Here is a 15,857-nt window from a genome sequence, read left to right on the forward strand (position 1 = left end):
TTTTTGGTAAGAAAGGGATGATTTATGGTTGTTAACAGTAAACAGTAAACAAAACAATGCGTTAAGAGACATATTTGCATTTTTTTTGGATTATTATCTGAGCTAAGTCTCTGCTAGGACATATTTGCATTTATCGCTTTAATTTCTTGCCATTTTGTGGGCCTTGGGCTTCAATGACTTGTGAACCTCTCTATCTACGTTTTCTTTGGGCCTCTTCAAAACAAACTGCAACTCCAGAATCCAAATTTCAAATGATTGACCCACTATTTCCTTAGGCCCATAGTAGTATTATTATGTTGTTTGTAGGTTCAAATTAATTAAACCTTTTCTTCTTGTTTTGAAAGTATTTTATTCTTGTTTTAATATTTGATAATATTGCACAATATATTTATTATTAATACTAGTATTTTATTATTAAAGAGGTTTTTGAAACATTTTGTAAAATATTGACCAACTTTCCAATAAAAAAGGTGAAAAAGACGACTTTGTTAATAAAATAGTTGAAGCCAATATATTAGATATTTTTTGAAAAAAATAATTTGTTTATTTAACTACTTATGTTATTTTACCAAACATGCATGATCCAAATTCTAACTTTCTAGGTGTTAGATCAAAATAACCTCCGAGTGTAATCCACAATTTTATCAATCATTTCATGCTTTTTCTAATGCGTTGTTATCTTCCTTGCTTTCATTATTCAATTAATTAATTCCATTATTAATAGAGGCTCGAATCTTCGACGAAAATGACTAGTGATAAAAAAAATAATTGAAAGCAATACATAATTACATTGGTTGACTACTTCAATGGAGGACCTTATTGTATTCAAAATTTTAAACTTTAGTTTCGTTTTTGACTGAATTTTTTATTTTCTAAAGAAATTAAAGATGAATATCCTTTTCCCTATCTCAAATCTATTTAGTTCTTAAGAAACTTTGTATTTGATATTACTGGGGAGTATTAACAAATTTAAATTATTAAATAAGTTTTAAAAATTTTTATTTAACAAAGTGAAAAGCTATAAAATTTATTAAAAACTAAAACGTTTTATTAAAAATTTCTTGAAGAACTAATTGACATATTATTTTAGAATATATGATAATGAGTTACTTGTTAATTAATTTGTAAGTTAGACGTGTGACATGGTCCCAGGTTGAAGTTTGAATCTTTATAAAATTATATATATAAATTATAAACACACACACACAATTTATTAAAATAACAACAATTATTTTTTTCAAAAATAATTCCCTAAACTAAGGCCCGCTCAGAGTGTATGACTGGCGTTCAAGTTATTTACTTTCCTAATAATATTAAATAATCAATATATACTTAAATTTATATCATCATACATATCTTAGTTGCCTCTTTCGAAAAAGATCAAACTTTTAGCTTGGTTTTATTTTTGAGATGCACTGTCCACTCCTATTTTTCGTTTTAAGAGAAGCATGTCGCCCTCAAATAGTTGCTCTAATTGTTTGGGTTGTCAGGAAACGGTTTTTTATTGAATCTGAAATTATCTGTAAGCTCAATTAGTTTGGCCGTTTTTAGAAATTTTATATTATCCTTTAGATTTTAAGAATTAGTTATTGTTCCATAATAAAAAGCATTTTTTTAGATTTTTCTTTAGTTCACTCCTATTTTTTGGAATATTTTTAAATAGTAGAGTGTATATTCTTTATATAATTAGTGGTTCATGAATTTCTCCATCAATAGGTACTTTTAAGATTAATTTTGATGTTAGTTATTCGCATACTGGTGATTATATTGGTTTTGCCTGTGTTAGTAGAGACTGAAATGGAAATCCACAAAAAGACTGCTTGAGAATAATTAAGAGCAATAATATTTTGTACGAAGAATTGTTTACTATTTGGAGAGAATATCTTTTAGCATGAGGTTTTGGACAAAGAGATGTGATTTGTGAAACGGACTGTATAGAGACTTTTAATCTTGTTAACAATTTTTAAGATAATTTGAGATTTATAGATCTTTTTATGCTTAAAATAAAAGACATCATGACTTAGAAATGACGTGTTGATATTCACTTGATTTTGAGAAAAACAAACATAGTGGTGGACATTATGACGACAAAAATTGCATTGAGGTCTTATTCTCAGCAAGTGAAACTTATGGTACTTTAAAAGAAATTTAAGAATAATATTCGAGGAAACAACATTGTCTTAACAATCTCTTAGAATTTTGTTTTTTTATTGGTTGTGTTTTATCCTCAATCACCCAAAAAAAAAAAAATCTTAGTTGCCAATAAAAAATGATAAAAAAAATCAAAATTAAAGAAACGTAACTTACTAAATATAATAAGTTAATTGAGTAAGGAATATTCATTTATCCTTTTTAGAATAAGACAAGTAACTCACTCTAAGATGAAAATAATGTTACATCACTTTGGCAAAAAAATCATATATATATATATATATATATATATATATATATATATATATATATATATATATAATATGTTGTTTCTCAAGAAAAATATAAGTCAATCTTAAAAATCACGTAAGAACAATAAAAAAGCTTAAAGTAAGAAAAAAACTGAAATGTATATTAATAAATAAAAATTCTATAGTTAATTTGGACTGATGGAGTGATTATCTCGTTCATTTGTTTAAATAAATGTTTGAGATTCGAATTTCTTTTTGTATATGTAGCAATATATTAATTAACGACAAATTCAGTCTGCTCGAATAAAAAAATATTAAAAATAAAAAATAAAAACCCTACTCTTCTCTTAACTTGGGAGCAGAAAGAATGAATTATGGATTAAATTAATGAATTCCTTAGTAACAAGTTAGCATCTAGATTAGGAATATTATATAATAATGAGAAAGCTACTGCCCCAATTTTTTGATCTCCAAGAAGCTTTGATTTTTGAAAAGGTAAAATTATGTAACGACGTTGCAAGATTGCGTATGGATGCACATTACCAAAATGTGCAAATTGACTAATGACTAGCAAAGAGACAACTAGCCCATTCTTTCATTTTCGTCATTTGGTTTCTTTTAAGGCTTCTTTGGTCTCCAACAACCAATTATTATCAAAACCTTATAATACGGAATATTGTTAATAGGAGCAAAACATATTATTAGCTTAAGCATTAATTAACTAATACAAACACAACATGATCCCTTCGCAAGCTAGATCATCAAGCATTATTTATATATATTATTTTATTTAAGGTCACACATACATGATCCTATAGCAATAATTAATGCATGATAAACAACATTATCTTAATTTATTTTTCTAAAAAAAAAAAATAAACTATATAATATAGTATTTGCTAGCATTAATTTCTTTGTCTGAAAATTAATAATTTGAAACTATTTTAAAAAGATTTAATCATTCTGTTAGTTTTTATAATTTTATAAAATTTTTAATTAAATTTTTATATTTTTTTTAATTGAATCTTTACATCAAAATTTTTTTTAATTGGGTTCTTATACCAATTTTTTTTTAGTTAGATCTCTATAAAATTAAGTCAATTACTACTAATAGAGACTTAATTGGAAAAAAAATGAATTAGTGCAGAGATCCAATTAAAAAGAAAAAAAAGTATAAGGATCTAATTAAAAATTTTATAAAACTATATAAATCAACAGAGTAATTAAACCTTTTAAAAAATAGTGAATGATGAACTTATTTTTTAAATATTTAGAAATAATTATTGCATATTTTTTTATTTTATCTCTAATAAAAGGAATATAAAATTAAAACTTATTCTTTAGTTCACTTAAAATATTTAAGTTAATTATTACTCACATGAATATGTCTTTATATAAAAATAACAAGTAAGATATAAGTATGTATTGTATTAAATAATTTTTAAGTATATCTTAGTCACATAAAAATATTATATTAAAATTAATTAATTACTATGACCAAGTAACCAACATAGATTTAATTTTTGAAATGTTATATATATGGAGAGAGGATATATATATTTGATGAGTTAGTTGCATTATTTTCCATAAACTTGTGATAGAAGGTTTTGCTTGACGCATACACATATCCTTAAAGCTATCATCACCAGCTTCTTATTATTGTTGTTGAAGCTATGTCTTGCAAGGAACTATTTGGTGGCACTTACCTCTTACTGAACCCTCAAGAGGCAACTCTTCTTGATCTTCTTCGACTCCTTTTTTCTTCTAAACTCGAAAACCGGAGTTTCATTGAATGTCCGGTGGACATCAAGGCAGAGGAATTCCGGCAAAGATGGCTCCTCTTCACCTCCATTGTCGCGCAAAAGCTTCTATTCACTTCAGGGAACACCATGAAAATGATGGGAGACAACTTGGAGTTGTGGCTCAATACACTTTCAAGCAATGGAGGATTTTTAGGGCTCTTCAAAAACAAACTAAAAGGTTCGTTCACTGTTACTTCTTCGCAACCATTTTTGCCGGTTTTGTGTTTATGTTATGAATATAATTAATTAACATCATAACCAACTTGGATGGATCTCTCACTAATCGGTTTAAGTAAGTGTGGATATTCGAATTTCGTCTACTGTATGTTATAATTGATTGATCAGCAACAAATTTTTAAATAGAGCTTAAATTTATAATAAATTAGTTTTTATCCTGCCAGACTAAAGAATTTCATAAAAAACAAAAACAAAAACAAAAATTAATTAACATCATCATATTATTATCATGATATCACTTCTTTTAAGTTAATAAAAAAATAATATAAATTATTATATTTCTTATATTCTTTCTTAAATAAAAATCTCTTTTAAATTTGTTTGATTTTTGCATATATATATATAAAAGATTAATAGAAAAAGACAATATGAATAATTATATTTCTAACCGCTATTATATACCAAATTTATTACTAGCTATGTTATATTTTTTACTAATTTATGTATGAACTATGAACAATAATTAATTTGTTTGATTATTTCATAGGGAGCTAAAACTTTATTTGTATAATTATTAATTAATTTTCTTCCAATGAATTGGTAAGAAAAAGAAAGAGTTTGAGTAGATTTGATTTTTGGTAAAAATTAGGTAACGTTGAGTATATATATATATATAGTCGTCACATGAAAATTCTCAATTCATTTTTATGCAAAACAACGATACACTTTTTTGTATTGGTAATACTATATCGACCAGAAAGGGTAAAAGCTCCAAGCAAATGTGCCTAACATACATAATCAAATTCTGGCAACCTAATAACAACATAAACACAAAAAGTTAAAAACTAGAATAATAGTAGACAAATTAATAACAATACTCTTTTTAATTTCTTCCTCCCACATTCTACATTGCCATAAAGAGATTGATCATTATATATGCTGAATTATTTACACCTAAAAACTCCTTATTCCTCTTAGAATCAGTATTACTCTCCTATGAAATTCATATACTCTTTCGTTGTTAAAACTTAAAACAAGATGCGATCTTCCTCTACTTTTTTTTTGAATTTTTTTAATGTTAAAAAATGACATATATATTAAAAGATGAGTTAAAACTCTGTATCGTTGTTCATATATAGGATTTCAAAAATTTTATATACGTAGAAAATTACTACGTTAACCTCTATATATATATAATTTTATATATTTTAATATTAATTTAATAATTATTTTTTCAGATACATCTAATACATGGTTTATATACAAATGTGATAGATTTTGCATTTATAGTACAATATAGGACACACAATAGAGATACAAAAATTAATGTTTTGTATTTTATTTGTTGATAAATTAAAATAAATTATGAAAATATAATTTATTCTATTTTTTATTTAAAAATTTAATAAAAAATATAATTATAAAAAATTAACAAAAATAATTAAAAAAATATGTCTCTTGTTAACATTTATATATTAATTTTATATTTTTAAATATAATATTTTTTGTCTGTCAAATTCGTATTCTGTACCTATAAACAAACACAACTCTATGAATTTTTGTTTCTAGTATTAAAGGGAGACCCTGATGCAGGAAAGGTGATAACACCAGATGCATCATCAGCAACGTTCATGTCCGTGGCAGGGTTCCTTGACTACCGAGTTGACTTAGTCAAAAGCATTCAAGATAAGAACGATGATGCAAAGTACAAAGGTTTGTTATCTATGATGGCTTCAAAGTTCTCCTACGAGAATGAAGAATACATTGAAAACGCAGTCACAAATCGTTGGCATGTAAGTTTCTTTAATTATTTATTCTCTTATTATATTACAATTTGGTTAGTATTATATTCTTTTATCTTAAACATTATATATTTATATCAAAATAATATTTGTGTTCTTTATTTTGCATTGTACCTTTTTTATAATACATAATACGATTTTTTTTATTTTTTATTAATTACTTTTAATAATAAAAAGTAAAAAATATACACATATAATACAGATAACATTTCTAATATCAACTATTTTTTGTTGTCTATAATCTATATATAATTGGTACGAAAATTTATAACAATTTTTCCCTTTTATAAAATGATTGCAGATGAAGTTTTGGGGGTTATACAGTTTCTGGAACGGTAAGTGAGAATCATCTCTTGGGAATACTTTTTGCGTAGAAGATACGAGTTTTTTTTTTTTATTCTTATTATTATTATTTAAATAACAAACGAAAGATACGAAGTTTTGCTTCCAAGATACGAATTTTATAGCTATCATATCTAAATAATCTAATCTAATCTAATACCATGTTAAAACGAATAATTGCCCCCCCCCCCCCCCCCCCCCCCAAAGTATACTAGTAAGTGGCATCAATCATGTGAAAAAATGACAGCACTCAGCACGTGTATTGATGCACCTATTTTGGATATGGTTTCTTTTGCAGTGTAAAATATTATTTTTGTCCTTAATGTTTGGGATAAATTTTATTTGTGTTTCTAACATTTAAATCGTTTTATTTTTATCTCTAACGTTTGTAAAAGTGATTCAATATTATTCTGCCATTAATTACACATCATGAACGCTTTAGTTTAAGTTTTAAAAATTTTTTCTTGAAGTTAGAATACAAATATCTGGAATAGAATCGATGATCCACTCCAAAAAATAGCTCATCAAAAGTTAAAACTAATTACTACAACATTTACATAATTCACTTTTCTAGGAACATAATTGAATCTAAATACAAATAGTGAGTATAATATTAAAATTAAACACATACAAGTGAGACCTAATTGAAAATGAATACATCTAAGTGAGAATAATTGAAAAATATAATCTGATTTGTTAGTATAATTGATAGTGGAATAATATTGAATCACTTTTATAAACGTTAGGGATACAAATAGGACAATTTAAACGTTAGATATACAAATAGAACTTACTCCAAACGTTGGAGAGAAAAACGATATTTTACTCTTCTTTTTAATATATATATATATATATATATATATATATATATATATATATATTAGTGGTTAATTATTTTAGAAGTAAGTAAGTAAGAGAATAATAAGAGACGTAAATATGATATACTAAGTTAAGAATTTATTTTATGATAGGTCTAACCTTTAGATGAAGACACTACCGAAAACAAGGTTACCGTACTCACAAGAACAAAACTTCATAGTTTTTCAAAACATTGTTTCGTGGAATCTACTCCCTCCTTGTTTTTATTTTATTTTTTGTTTATTTATTTGATACATGAATCTACCCGGCCTCCTTTGATTTGTCACATTTTGATTAGGTCTAGCAAGCACGTTTTTTTTTTGTTAAAAATAAAAGTTGAAAATTCTCTGACCCTTTCAAGTCATATGAAAAATATTTTTTTTCACAAAAATTAATTTCAAGTTGGATGAGCAAGGGGTTACCAAAATTGCAATGATGACTCCCTCAAGTCAACGACCTCTGATGGTATCTTATTTTTATAGTGCCAACTAGATTATGCATAATTATGATACTTACAACCTATTTGAAAACTAGTTAAACAAATTATGTAATAAGAATACTAACATTATTAATCGATTCCAGATGTATGGTTCTAACTTCTAAGTTACTTTTTCTTTTAAAAAATGTAAGTACAAATGTGATGGCATGTGATATGACATGACATGTCTAGTAATTAATTTGAGAAAAATATAAGTTTGCACAAAAATACTCAAGACTAAAAAATAATGTGAAAAGTACAAAAGGATAAAAAATAAAATACTTTTTATTAGATATTTAATTTAGTGGAATTCAAGTACAGTCGATTTTACGTAAAATTGATAGTTGAGAGCAGTTATATGAAAATTTAGTCAAATTAATCAAACCATCTAATAGCTCTCAGTTATTAACTTTAGGTGAAATCGACTGAGTTTCAACCATTTAATTTTATATTTTATTGGGAGTTGGCAAACATCATTATCATTGACACTATTTCAAATACTTATGTGCTAGATTTCCAAGAACTTTGGTCAACAAAAGCCATCATATTACAAGACACTAAGACCAAACCCAGCTTGATTGTGGTTGCATTTAGAGGCACCCAACCATTTAATTCTGCCCAATGGATAACAGATATAGATCTCTCATGGTACGAGCTTCCCAATGTTGGAAAGATCCATAGTGGGTTCATGAAAGCATTGGGCCTACAAAAAAATAGTGGGTGGCCCAAAGAGATAGATCAAACAAGCAAAAGTGATCATCTTTATGCTTACTATACGATTAGGGAGGAATTGAAAGCAATGTTGCATGCAAATGAGGATGCAAAGTTCATAGTGACAGGGCATAGTTTGGGAGGGGCATTGGCAATTTTGTTTGCTGCAATTCTTACTTTGCATGAGGAGGCATGGCTTTTGGACAAGTTAGAAGGGGTTTACACATTTGGGCAGCCAAGGGTAGGGGACCAAGCATTTGGGGACTTCATGAAAGAGAGTATGAGAAAATATGATGTGAAATATAGGAGGTATGTTTATTGCAATGACTTGGTGCCTAGGATCCCTTATGAAGACAAAACCCTATTCTTTAAGCACTTTGGTCCTTCCTTATACTTCAACAGCTTGTACCAAGGACAGGTATGAAATTTGAATAGTGAATTGATTATCATTTTCAAATTAAAAGTGCTTGCATTATGTGAACTGTGAAGATGTATCATATTTCCACGGATCAAGCACCTCTAAAAGGAAAAAGTTGGTCAAGTGTAAAAGAGAAAGCTTAATCATCCTTGAATTAAGGTAGTGAGACTCACATATGATAGAAACTACAAATTCAATGGTGATTAATTCCTTATTTTGTCACTTTACAATTTTCTTCCCTTTAGAGGCTCTTTTTTCTTCAAAAGATGTTTGTGAAAGTAAGTTATTTTTTTATGATTGGAATCCAGGTTCTAGAGGAGGAGCCAAACAAGAATTACTTCTCTGTATTATGGGTCATACCCAAGATCTTAAACGCAGTTTGGGAGCTTGTGAGAGGATTCTTTCTCCCATTGGTTAAAGGCAAAGAATACAAAGACACTTGGTTGATGACACTGGCTAGGTTTGTTGGATTGATAATTCCAGGAGTATCTGCACATCTTCCCCCAGATTATGTCAATGTTACTCGACTGGGATCATTGCGAGAAATTCAGGATCTTTCCGTTTCAGAAACCTCAAAAACTGATTAAAGCTATGACTTTCTTGAGCATCAAGAAATCATAGATATACATAAATATATAGATATAAATATAGAAATACATATGAAAATACATATACATATGAATATACATAATTGTGGTGCATTACTGATTTTGACAGAAATACAAGAAATCAACTGACAGATAAAAAAGGAAGAGAATTGAGATCAGGTTTAAGATAGCAAATCACGTTGATTAGAATAATCACATCCAGCTAGCAGTATCTTTCATGTGTTCTTATTATTTGGTCAAATTGTTGTAAAAGAATTCCTTATTATCCTCTTGTAATCATCTCTGTTATACTATGTATTTAAACCAATAAACAATTAAACATCATTAATAAATGCAGCACTTAACTCATTACTTTGAAAACTTCTACAGTAGCAGCATTTGTATATATCAAATGAAAATTTGTGATAGCAAACAAGTAACAATTTTCAATCAAACAAGTAACAAATTGAGGAATTAGTGATTTTGGGAAGTGATGACTAAATTGCAGAGCATTGTGGTTAATATATTGTTCTACTATAGATGGATAATAGATTACATTGATGATTATATTGTTCTCACAAACTGTCCTGTGAGGAGAAGAAATGACAAAAAAAACATACAAAAAGAAGCTTATTCTAAAGGATTGGACTAAGTACATACATATAGTATTAGTAACTGATTCCAAACTGACAGAGGGTAAGAGTACAAGGGGCTGAGAAATTTTCGGAACCCTTGAGAGAGGGTGATGGTATTCATGCATTACAAAACCGCCATGACACACATTTAGTGTCAGCTTAGTACGTGGCTATCTTTGTACATTTTTCACTCATCATCAAGAAGCACATTCAAATCCATTTGTAATAAACCTGTTCATGGATGTAATCAATATCCTTTTGTCAAAAGGCAAAGTAATGAACAAATGTGTAACTAGAAACACATTGCAAGTAGATAAGGGAACAATAAAAGTGAGCCTATGAAGAGCAGAAATGCATTTACTACATAAACAGCAAATGGAATCTTGTCATTCGTCCAAAAAATGAGGTACATTGACAAGTAGTCAAACTTTTTAAAATTCAAGAACATTTGTAATTTGTTTTAAAGATTCTCAACTTAATTTATCAGAGACTTTTAGAAGGATGTTATTTATGAGGCAGGGCAAGGTTTAAAGAGAAAATTACCCAGATTTACTAGAACAGATAAGAATGGCCGAGATGCTTTAGAAGGCATGGCATGTGAAGCAACCACTAAGAGAACTCATCTGGCCAGTTCTACGAAATAACAGTGCCCTGTGCGAAGTTCTGACAACCTGATGGGGCTGGTTGGTTGAAACTGAACTTCTCATTTCCTGAGCTTTTTTCTGAGCTAACCTCAGTTTGTTCATGATCTTATCCATAGAGGATGCTCGCTTCTTTTCCAACTTCATCTGAAATGTCAAACAATAACGAAACAATTATATGTTTGATCATTTTTCCCCTCCAGGTTTCTCATCATTTATCATGCAGTAATAACTTTTGGCCTCAAATATAAAGAATCCTTAAGTTATCCAAGCTATGAATTAGTTTCACAAAATTATAATCCTTATAATGCTCGTGTATATATTCATCTGCTTGCATTAAGACTAATTTACTATCCCAATGGTACAAGCAAACACAGATAACCAAAAGAAGGTTCTATTTCAGCACTATGAATTAAGACTAGGATGAAGACTTCCAAAATGAAACTTCTAATGCAAATATTTACGACGAATATTAGACTACTATTTACAGTTTTAGACCAATAAATTACTATGCGTATAATCGCTTTATGATGTTATTTTCTTCTATATAGTAAATATTTTCAAGAGAAATTTGTTATTCGAATTTCTCCCAGATAGAATATACTTAACCTCTAGTTTCCGTATTGCTGCCTCAGCTTTTGCCTTTTGCAAGTTCTCCCATGCAATGATTTTGGCTTCCTCCCTTTTAGCCCTGAAACAACAAAAAAGGGCTTCCATTTTAGAAACAATCTACACTTTGGTACCACCAGTTACTACAATTTCATTACATATGGTTAAGAGAAAAGAAAGGGGTCAAGTTCAGTGAGAAAACAACACTAAATAGCACTCTCTCTATGTGATCCATTAATTTCAGTTAAAATTTGTCCAGAATAATCCTGTCTTATTATTTACCAATTAAATTTAACGAAAGTTGTACAACACAACAAATCATACTTTGAAGCAGTCTTTGATCTTTCGGAACTGTCCAAAGATGAAGATTGAGAACTTGTTTCTTTCATTTTCCAGCGGTCCACATTTTCTGATCCTCTGCCAGAAAATAAAGCCCTGTGTTTCTTGGACCACCTTGTCATTGTAACGCGTTCATCTACCTGCACATCCCTGATATCCATTTTTGAGAATGAGACACTCTGCAATTCTGTTATGGGCAGGACAGGTGGAGTGGAGGCCGAGAAAGAAGTCCTCATATTAGGAGAGGAGCATGAGCTACCCTCTGGGCTCATCTGTGTTGCCATGTCTCGCCTTGAAACTTCCGGAGATACATTGGTGGCAGCATCTTTGAAACAATCGAAATTCTCTGCAAGTCAGAACCAAAACAAGTAAACTACATGATCAGAGAAGAACGTCATCTATACTTCAAAGAGATCATCATTCATCAAGAATAAAATTATCAACTACTACATAAACATGTCAATAGTGTCTCTAACAAAAAAACCAACCTTCCACCCACACCTCCTTTTACAGTCAATACATAATTCACAAAATATGAGTTTTCACTGAAGATAAAGGATTTATTGACTATGCAATGCATAGGTGAAATTATTTTCAAACATAAGTTTATTTATGTATTTGTTAAAAAAAATTAATTTTCACGTGTCTCGGTCTAAAAAGATTTTCATCATTCATGGCTTCATGCAATCATGATTGCTACATAACTGTTAAATTCTTATAATTACTATCTCAAAAGTCAATCGTATAGCGGAGCATAATTGCAATACAGTATTATATTACTGATAGCATACAAAATTATGTCATGTCAAAATCATATTTATAAATAATTTCATCAAAGTAGAAAAGGAGATGACGATTGAATAAAGGATATAAACCTTGGGGAGGCATTGAAGACTGACTCTGCATCTCAGAGCATCCATGCACACTAACTGAGCGAGCCATACAGGGATCCGTTCTCGCCGGAAGCACTCCAGCATGGCCACCAGAAGTGACAGCTAATCCATCAGCTGAGATGACACCAGCAGAAAACGGCGAACCTGCAATAAAATTCCCTCCATTCCTGCCTTCAAACATTGGCACAGAAGGTGAATACATCGAGTAAAATGCAATACCAGGTGGCCCAAGTGGACCACTTTTTGACTTGGGCCTCCTCTGCTGCTGTGGGAGCACTCTCCCCATGCCATCTCCTGAAACAGGACTCAGAATCCATCTCTCAGCATCTTCCCACTTGGATGGCAAAGTCCTCCCGTTGCTGAGAGGCAACAACGCCGCACCAACCTGCTTGCGCGCAGCACTAGAATGCAAAGGAACTCTCTCTGAGCACCAACCCTTTTGCATTGCTACACCACCTTGACGATAATTCGGTGTACCGGGACTAGGGAAAGTGCCAGAACCAGACCTTCTAGACGAAACTGAACTCTTTTTCACAGCTCCAAGGCGAGGTGAAGATCCCGTGGCAATGCCATTGTTCAGATCCAATGAAGCAGGCCTTCTCCTATCATGCTTGTTGTACAATGCATCAGATCTTGATCTCCTATCCTGGCATTCTTTAATGAGAACATAAAATTCCAAAAATTACATCATATAAGAGAAAGAAAGAGAGAAAGAAATGGAATTTCAAATTTTGGGACCTGAGAATAGGTACCTCTGAGAGCTAGGGAAAAGGAGTTTCTAGCAGAATCAAATTCCAATAATTCATTTCCATCATCACTGTCAGCATCACTGTCTCCCTTTTGAACTGCGATAACAACAATACAGTACTAATTTTGAAAAAAAGTGGAAAAAAAAAAAGAATAGAACTTTTTTTCAACTCTCCGATCTTCTCGACAAAGTACAAAATAAAAATCCAAGAGTTCACATTACGTAATAAGTGATAACATTTTTTTCACCTTTCGCTTTTTCTCCCTTTCCACAGAACACAGCTTGTAGCTTCCTGCTATGCGCCAAATCTGCAAGTTCTTTGTTCGGATCCGGATCCGGATCTGGACCGCTCCAGGTCTCGCTCTGTGGAAACTCACTCTCGTGGTTCCCTGCCAAATGCTGCAAAAACAGATCCAGCAACAAATTTGAAAACAGAACATTCTCAGATTCATCACTCTCAGAAACTCCTCTTCCACTCTCGAATACTCAGTTAAAAAAAAAAAATAGTTATAAATTGCAGCCACAGCTTGTGAATGTAGAAAATCTCTGCAAATGCATTGCTTTTTTGCTCAAATTCTTTTTGAAAACACATTCCTTCCTCTCTTCCTTTTTCTACTGCGAAATGCATAGTTGCATATGCAGATTTTCTCAACTGCATTTTCTTTGCATCGCAGCCACAGATTTTAATTAACTGCACCTTATCCGCTACAATTTTTCATTGTATTTTAATTTTCACTACGATCTCTCGCAGCGCTAACTTCAATAATAACTAACTGCATTAACTATATTGTTGTGCAATGCAGATTTTCACAATTGCAATTCAATCTAAAGATTTCTTATGTGACCACATCAGCCTCTATTCTTTCACGAATCTTCTGCTTTTAGTAAAATTGCAAATAACGGTAACCACAAGCGCAACTGCAACTGCGACGGAATAAATGCAAAGCAGTAGCATGACGAATTAACGGCGATGATGATGGATTTACCAGCGAGAGCTCGGAGGCGAGGGAATCACGGTCGTGAGCATCGGAAGCGAAGGAGCAGCGTTCGACGCTGGCGGAGGCGGAGGAGAAGAAGCTGAGATTGGATTCGAGCGTGAATATAACGGAGTCAGGACTGGTACTGTCACCAGCAGCGGCGGCGGCGGCACCGCGAAGTGCAGCTGTGGATCTGGTAGAAGCAGGAGTGTGGCTGCTGCTGCTACTCCTTCTGCTTCTGCTTCTTCCTCTTGTTCTCATCCATGAGGCAGCTGATTCGTGGTGGTGATGGTGAAACCCTAGCTCCGGCATTGGTAACCGTGAAGAAGAAGTTCTTAATTTCTGTTTGTTCGTTTTTGTTTGTTAGTTAGTTATTAAGCTTAGAAGAGAGCATTGAATGTATCGTATTGGCATTTGGCAGAGAGTAGAAGAATCAGAGACACACAACACGCAATGAAGTAATGAAGTTAAGTAAATATGGCGGGTATGTATATTACTGTTACTTACTACTACTCTCTTTCATGGAAGCAACTTCTCAACCTCCATTTTATCATCTTCCTTCTCATTCTTCCTCTCCTTAATATAATATAAGATTCGGTTAAAAATTCAAGTGAAGTTGATATCTGATAATTTTCAGATAAAAATTTAGTCAAATCAATTAAATTATTTAATGACTTTTAAGTATCAACTTCATTTGAAATTAATTTCACATGAATTTTTACTTTTTATATTATTAAATATATTTTTGTATTATTAAAAATATTAATAATAATTAATTAATAACTATAAATCACAAAATATATTAATATCTTAATACTACTGATAATATAATATTAATCATGTTAAGCTGTACACTTAATTCGTTGTTAAAATAAAATATATATTAAAATATAAAATATATTTTAAAAATAAATCAAATAATATATATAATGACTAATTTTATTGTTAATTTTAAAATACAAATAACAATTTTAATATAATAATTATGTGCTTAGTTTGTGTATTTAATTATCTACTTAAACTTTGCAAGCTGTTTCGTTTTAGTTCCTGAGATTTCAAGTCATTTTAATTTATGACGTTTTAATTGTTAGTATTTTGTACTGGTTGTTGTTCATAATTTGGCATGATATTTGACGTTGACTCGTGTAATATATCATGTTTTCATATGGCGTAACTAAAATTAAGTTAATTTATCAATAATTTGTTAGATGTCTAATATTTTTAATAAATTTATTGTATTAATTTTTCATGGCAGACAATTGTAATTTATTCTCTAGTAACAATGTGGCATATCACGTATTAAAGTGTGCAACCTGAGTGACATCTATACTTATGTACAAAGAGCATCTACATAGTTTGATTTGAAATTTTAGTAATATATATATATGTTACAAACAAAGGCAATTTAGTGGCTTCAATTATTCCATACGGTTATGAC

At 30.3% G+C, this 15,857-nt stretch overlaps 2 protein-coding genes across 3 annotated transcripts; one reads left to right on the top strand and one right to left on the bottom strand.

Moving 5' to 3' along the window:
• Positions 1 to 3,984: 3,984 nt before the first annotated feature.
• Positions 3,985 to 9,946, top strand: LOC130935161 (triacylglycerol lipase OBL1-like). Of its 2 annotated transcripts, none has more exons than XM_057864754.1 (5): positions 3,985 to 4,382; positions 5,951 to 6,174; positions 6,485 to 6,518; positions 8,374 to 8,990; positions 9,299 to 9,946. In XM_057864754.1, exons 1-5 carry the CDS (start codon positions 4,076 to 4,078, stop codon positions 9,575 to 9,577), a joined length of 1,461 nt encoding a protein of 486 aa, XP_057720737.1. In that variant the 5' UTR covers positions 3,985 to 4,075; the 3' UTR covers positions 9,578 to 9,946. The 2 variants fall into 2 exon arrangements, with proteins under 2 accessions (XP_057720737.1, XP_057720738.1); XM_057864755.1 differs by having other exon boundaries at positions 5,975 to 6,174.
• Positions 9,947 to 10,075: 129 nt separating this feature from the next.
• LOC130935160 (uncharacterized) lies at positions 10,076 to 14,953 on the bottom strand. Its single transcript, XM_057864753.1, has 8 exons — positions 14,429 to 14,953; positions 13,691 to 13,841; positions 13,447 to 13,539; positions 12,677 to 13,348; positions 11,787 to 12,147; positions 11,463 to 11,544; positions 10,756 to 11,000; positions 10,076 to 10,443 (listed from the first exon to the last, which is right to left on the bottom strand). The coding sequence occupies exons 1-7, from the start codon at positions 14,729 to 14,731 to the stop codon at positions 10,794 to 10,796; spliced, it is 1,869 nt and encodes a 622-aa protein (XP_057720736.1). The 5' UTR covers positions 14,732 to 14,953; the 3' UTR covers positions 10,076 to 10,443; positions 10,756 to 10,793.
• Between the last annotated feature and the right edge of the window lie 904 nt (positions 14,954 to 15,857).

The sequence above is a fragment of the Arachis stenosperma genome, chromosome 6 (genome assembly GCF_014773155.1).
Source record: "Arachis stenosperma cultivar V10309 chromosome 6, arast.V10309.gnm1.PFL2, whole genome shotgun sequence".
Taxonomy (NCBI): domain Eukaryota; kingdom Viridiplantae; phylum Streptophyta; class Magnoliopsida; order Fabales; family Fabaceae; genus Arachis; species Arachis stenosperma.

Coding starts and splice junctions, on each gene's coding strand:
- LOC130935161 (XM_057864754.1), top strand. CDS start 4,076: ATGTCTTGCAAGGAACTATTTGGTGGCACTTACCTCTTACTGAACCCT. Junction 4,383..5,950: donor CTTCAAAAACAAACTAAAAG/GTTCGTTCACTG, acceptor TTTTGTTTCTAG/TATTAAAGGGAGACCCTGAT. Junction 8,991..9,298: donor ACAGCTTGTACCAAGGACAG/GTATGAAATTTG, acceptor ATTGGAATCCAG/GTTCTAGAGGAGGAGCCAAA.
- LOC130935160 (XM_057864753.1), bottom strand. CDS start 14,731: ATGCCGGAGCTAGGGTTTCACCATCACCACCACGAATCAGCTGCCTCA. Junction 13,540..13,690: donor AAAGGGAGAAAAAGCGAAAG/GTGAAAAAAATG, acceptor TTGTTATCGCAG/TTCAAAAGGGAGACAGTGAT. Junction 13,349..13,446: donor CTTTTCCCTAGCTCTCAGAG/GTACCTATTCTC, acceptor TTCTCATTAAAG/AATGCCAGGATAGGAGATCA.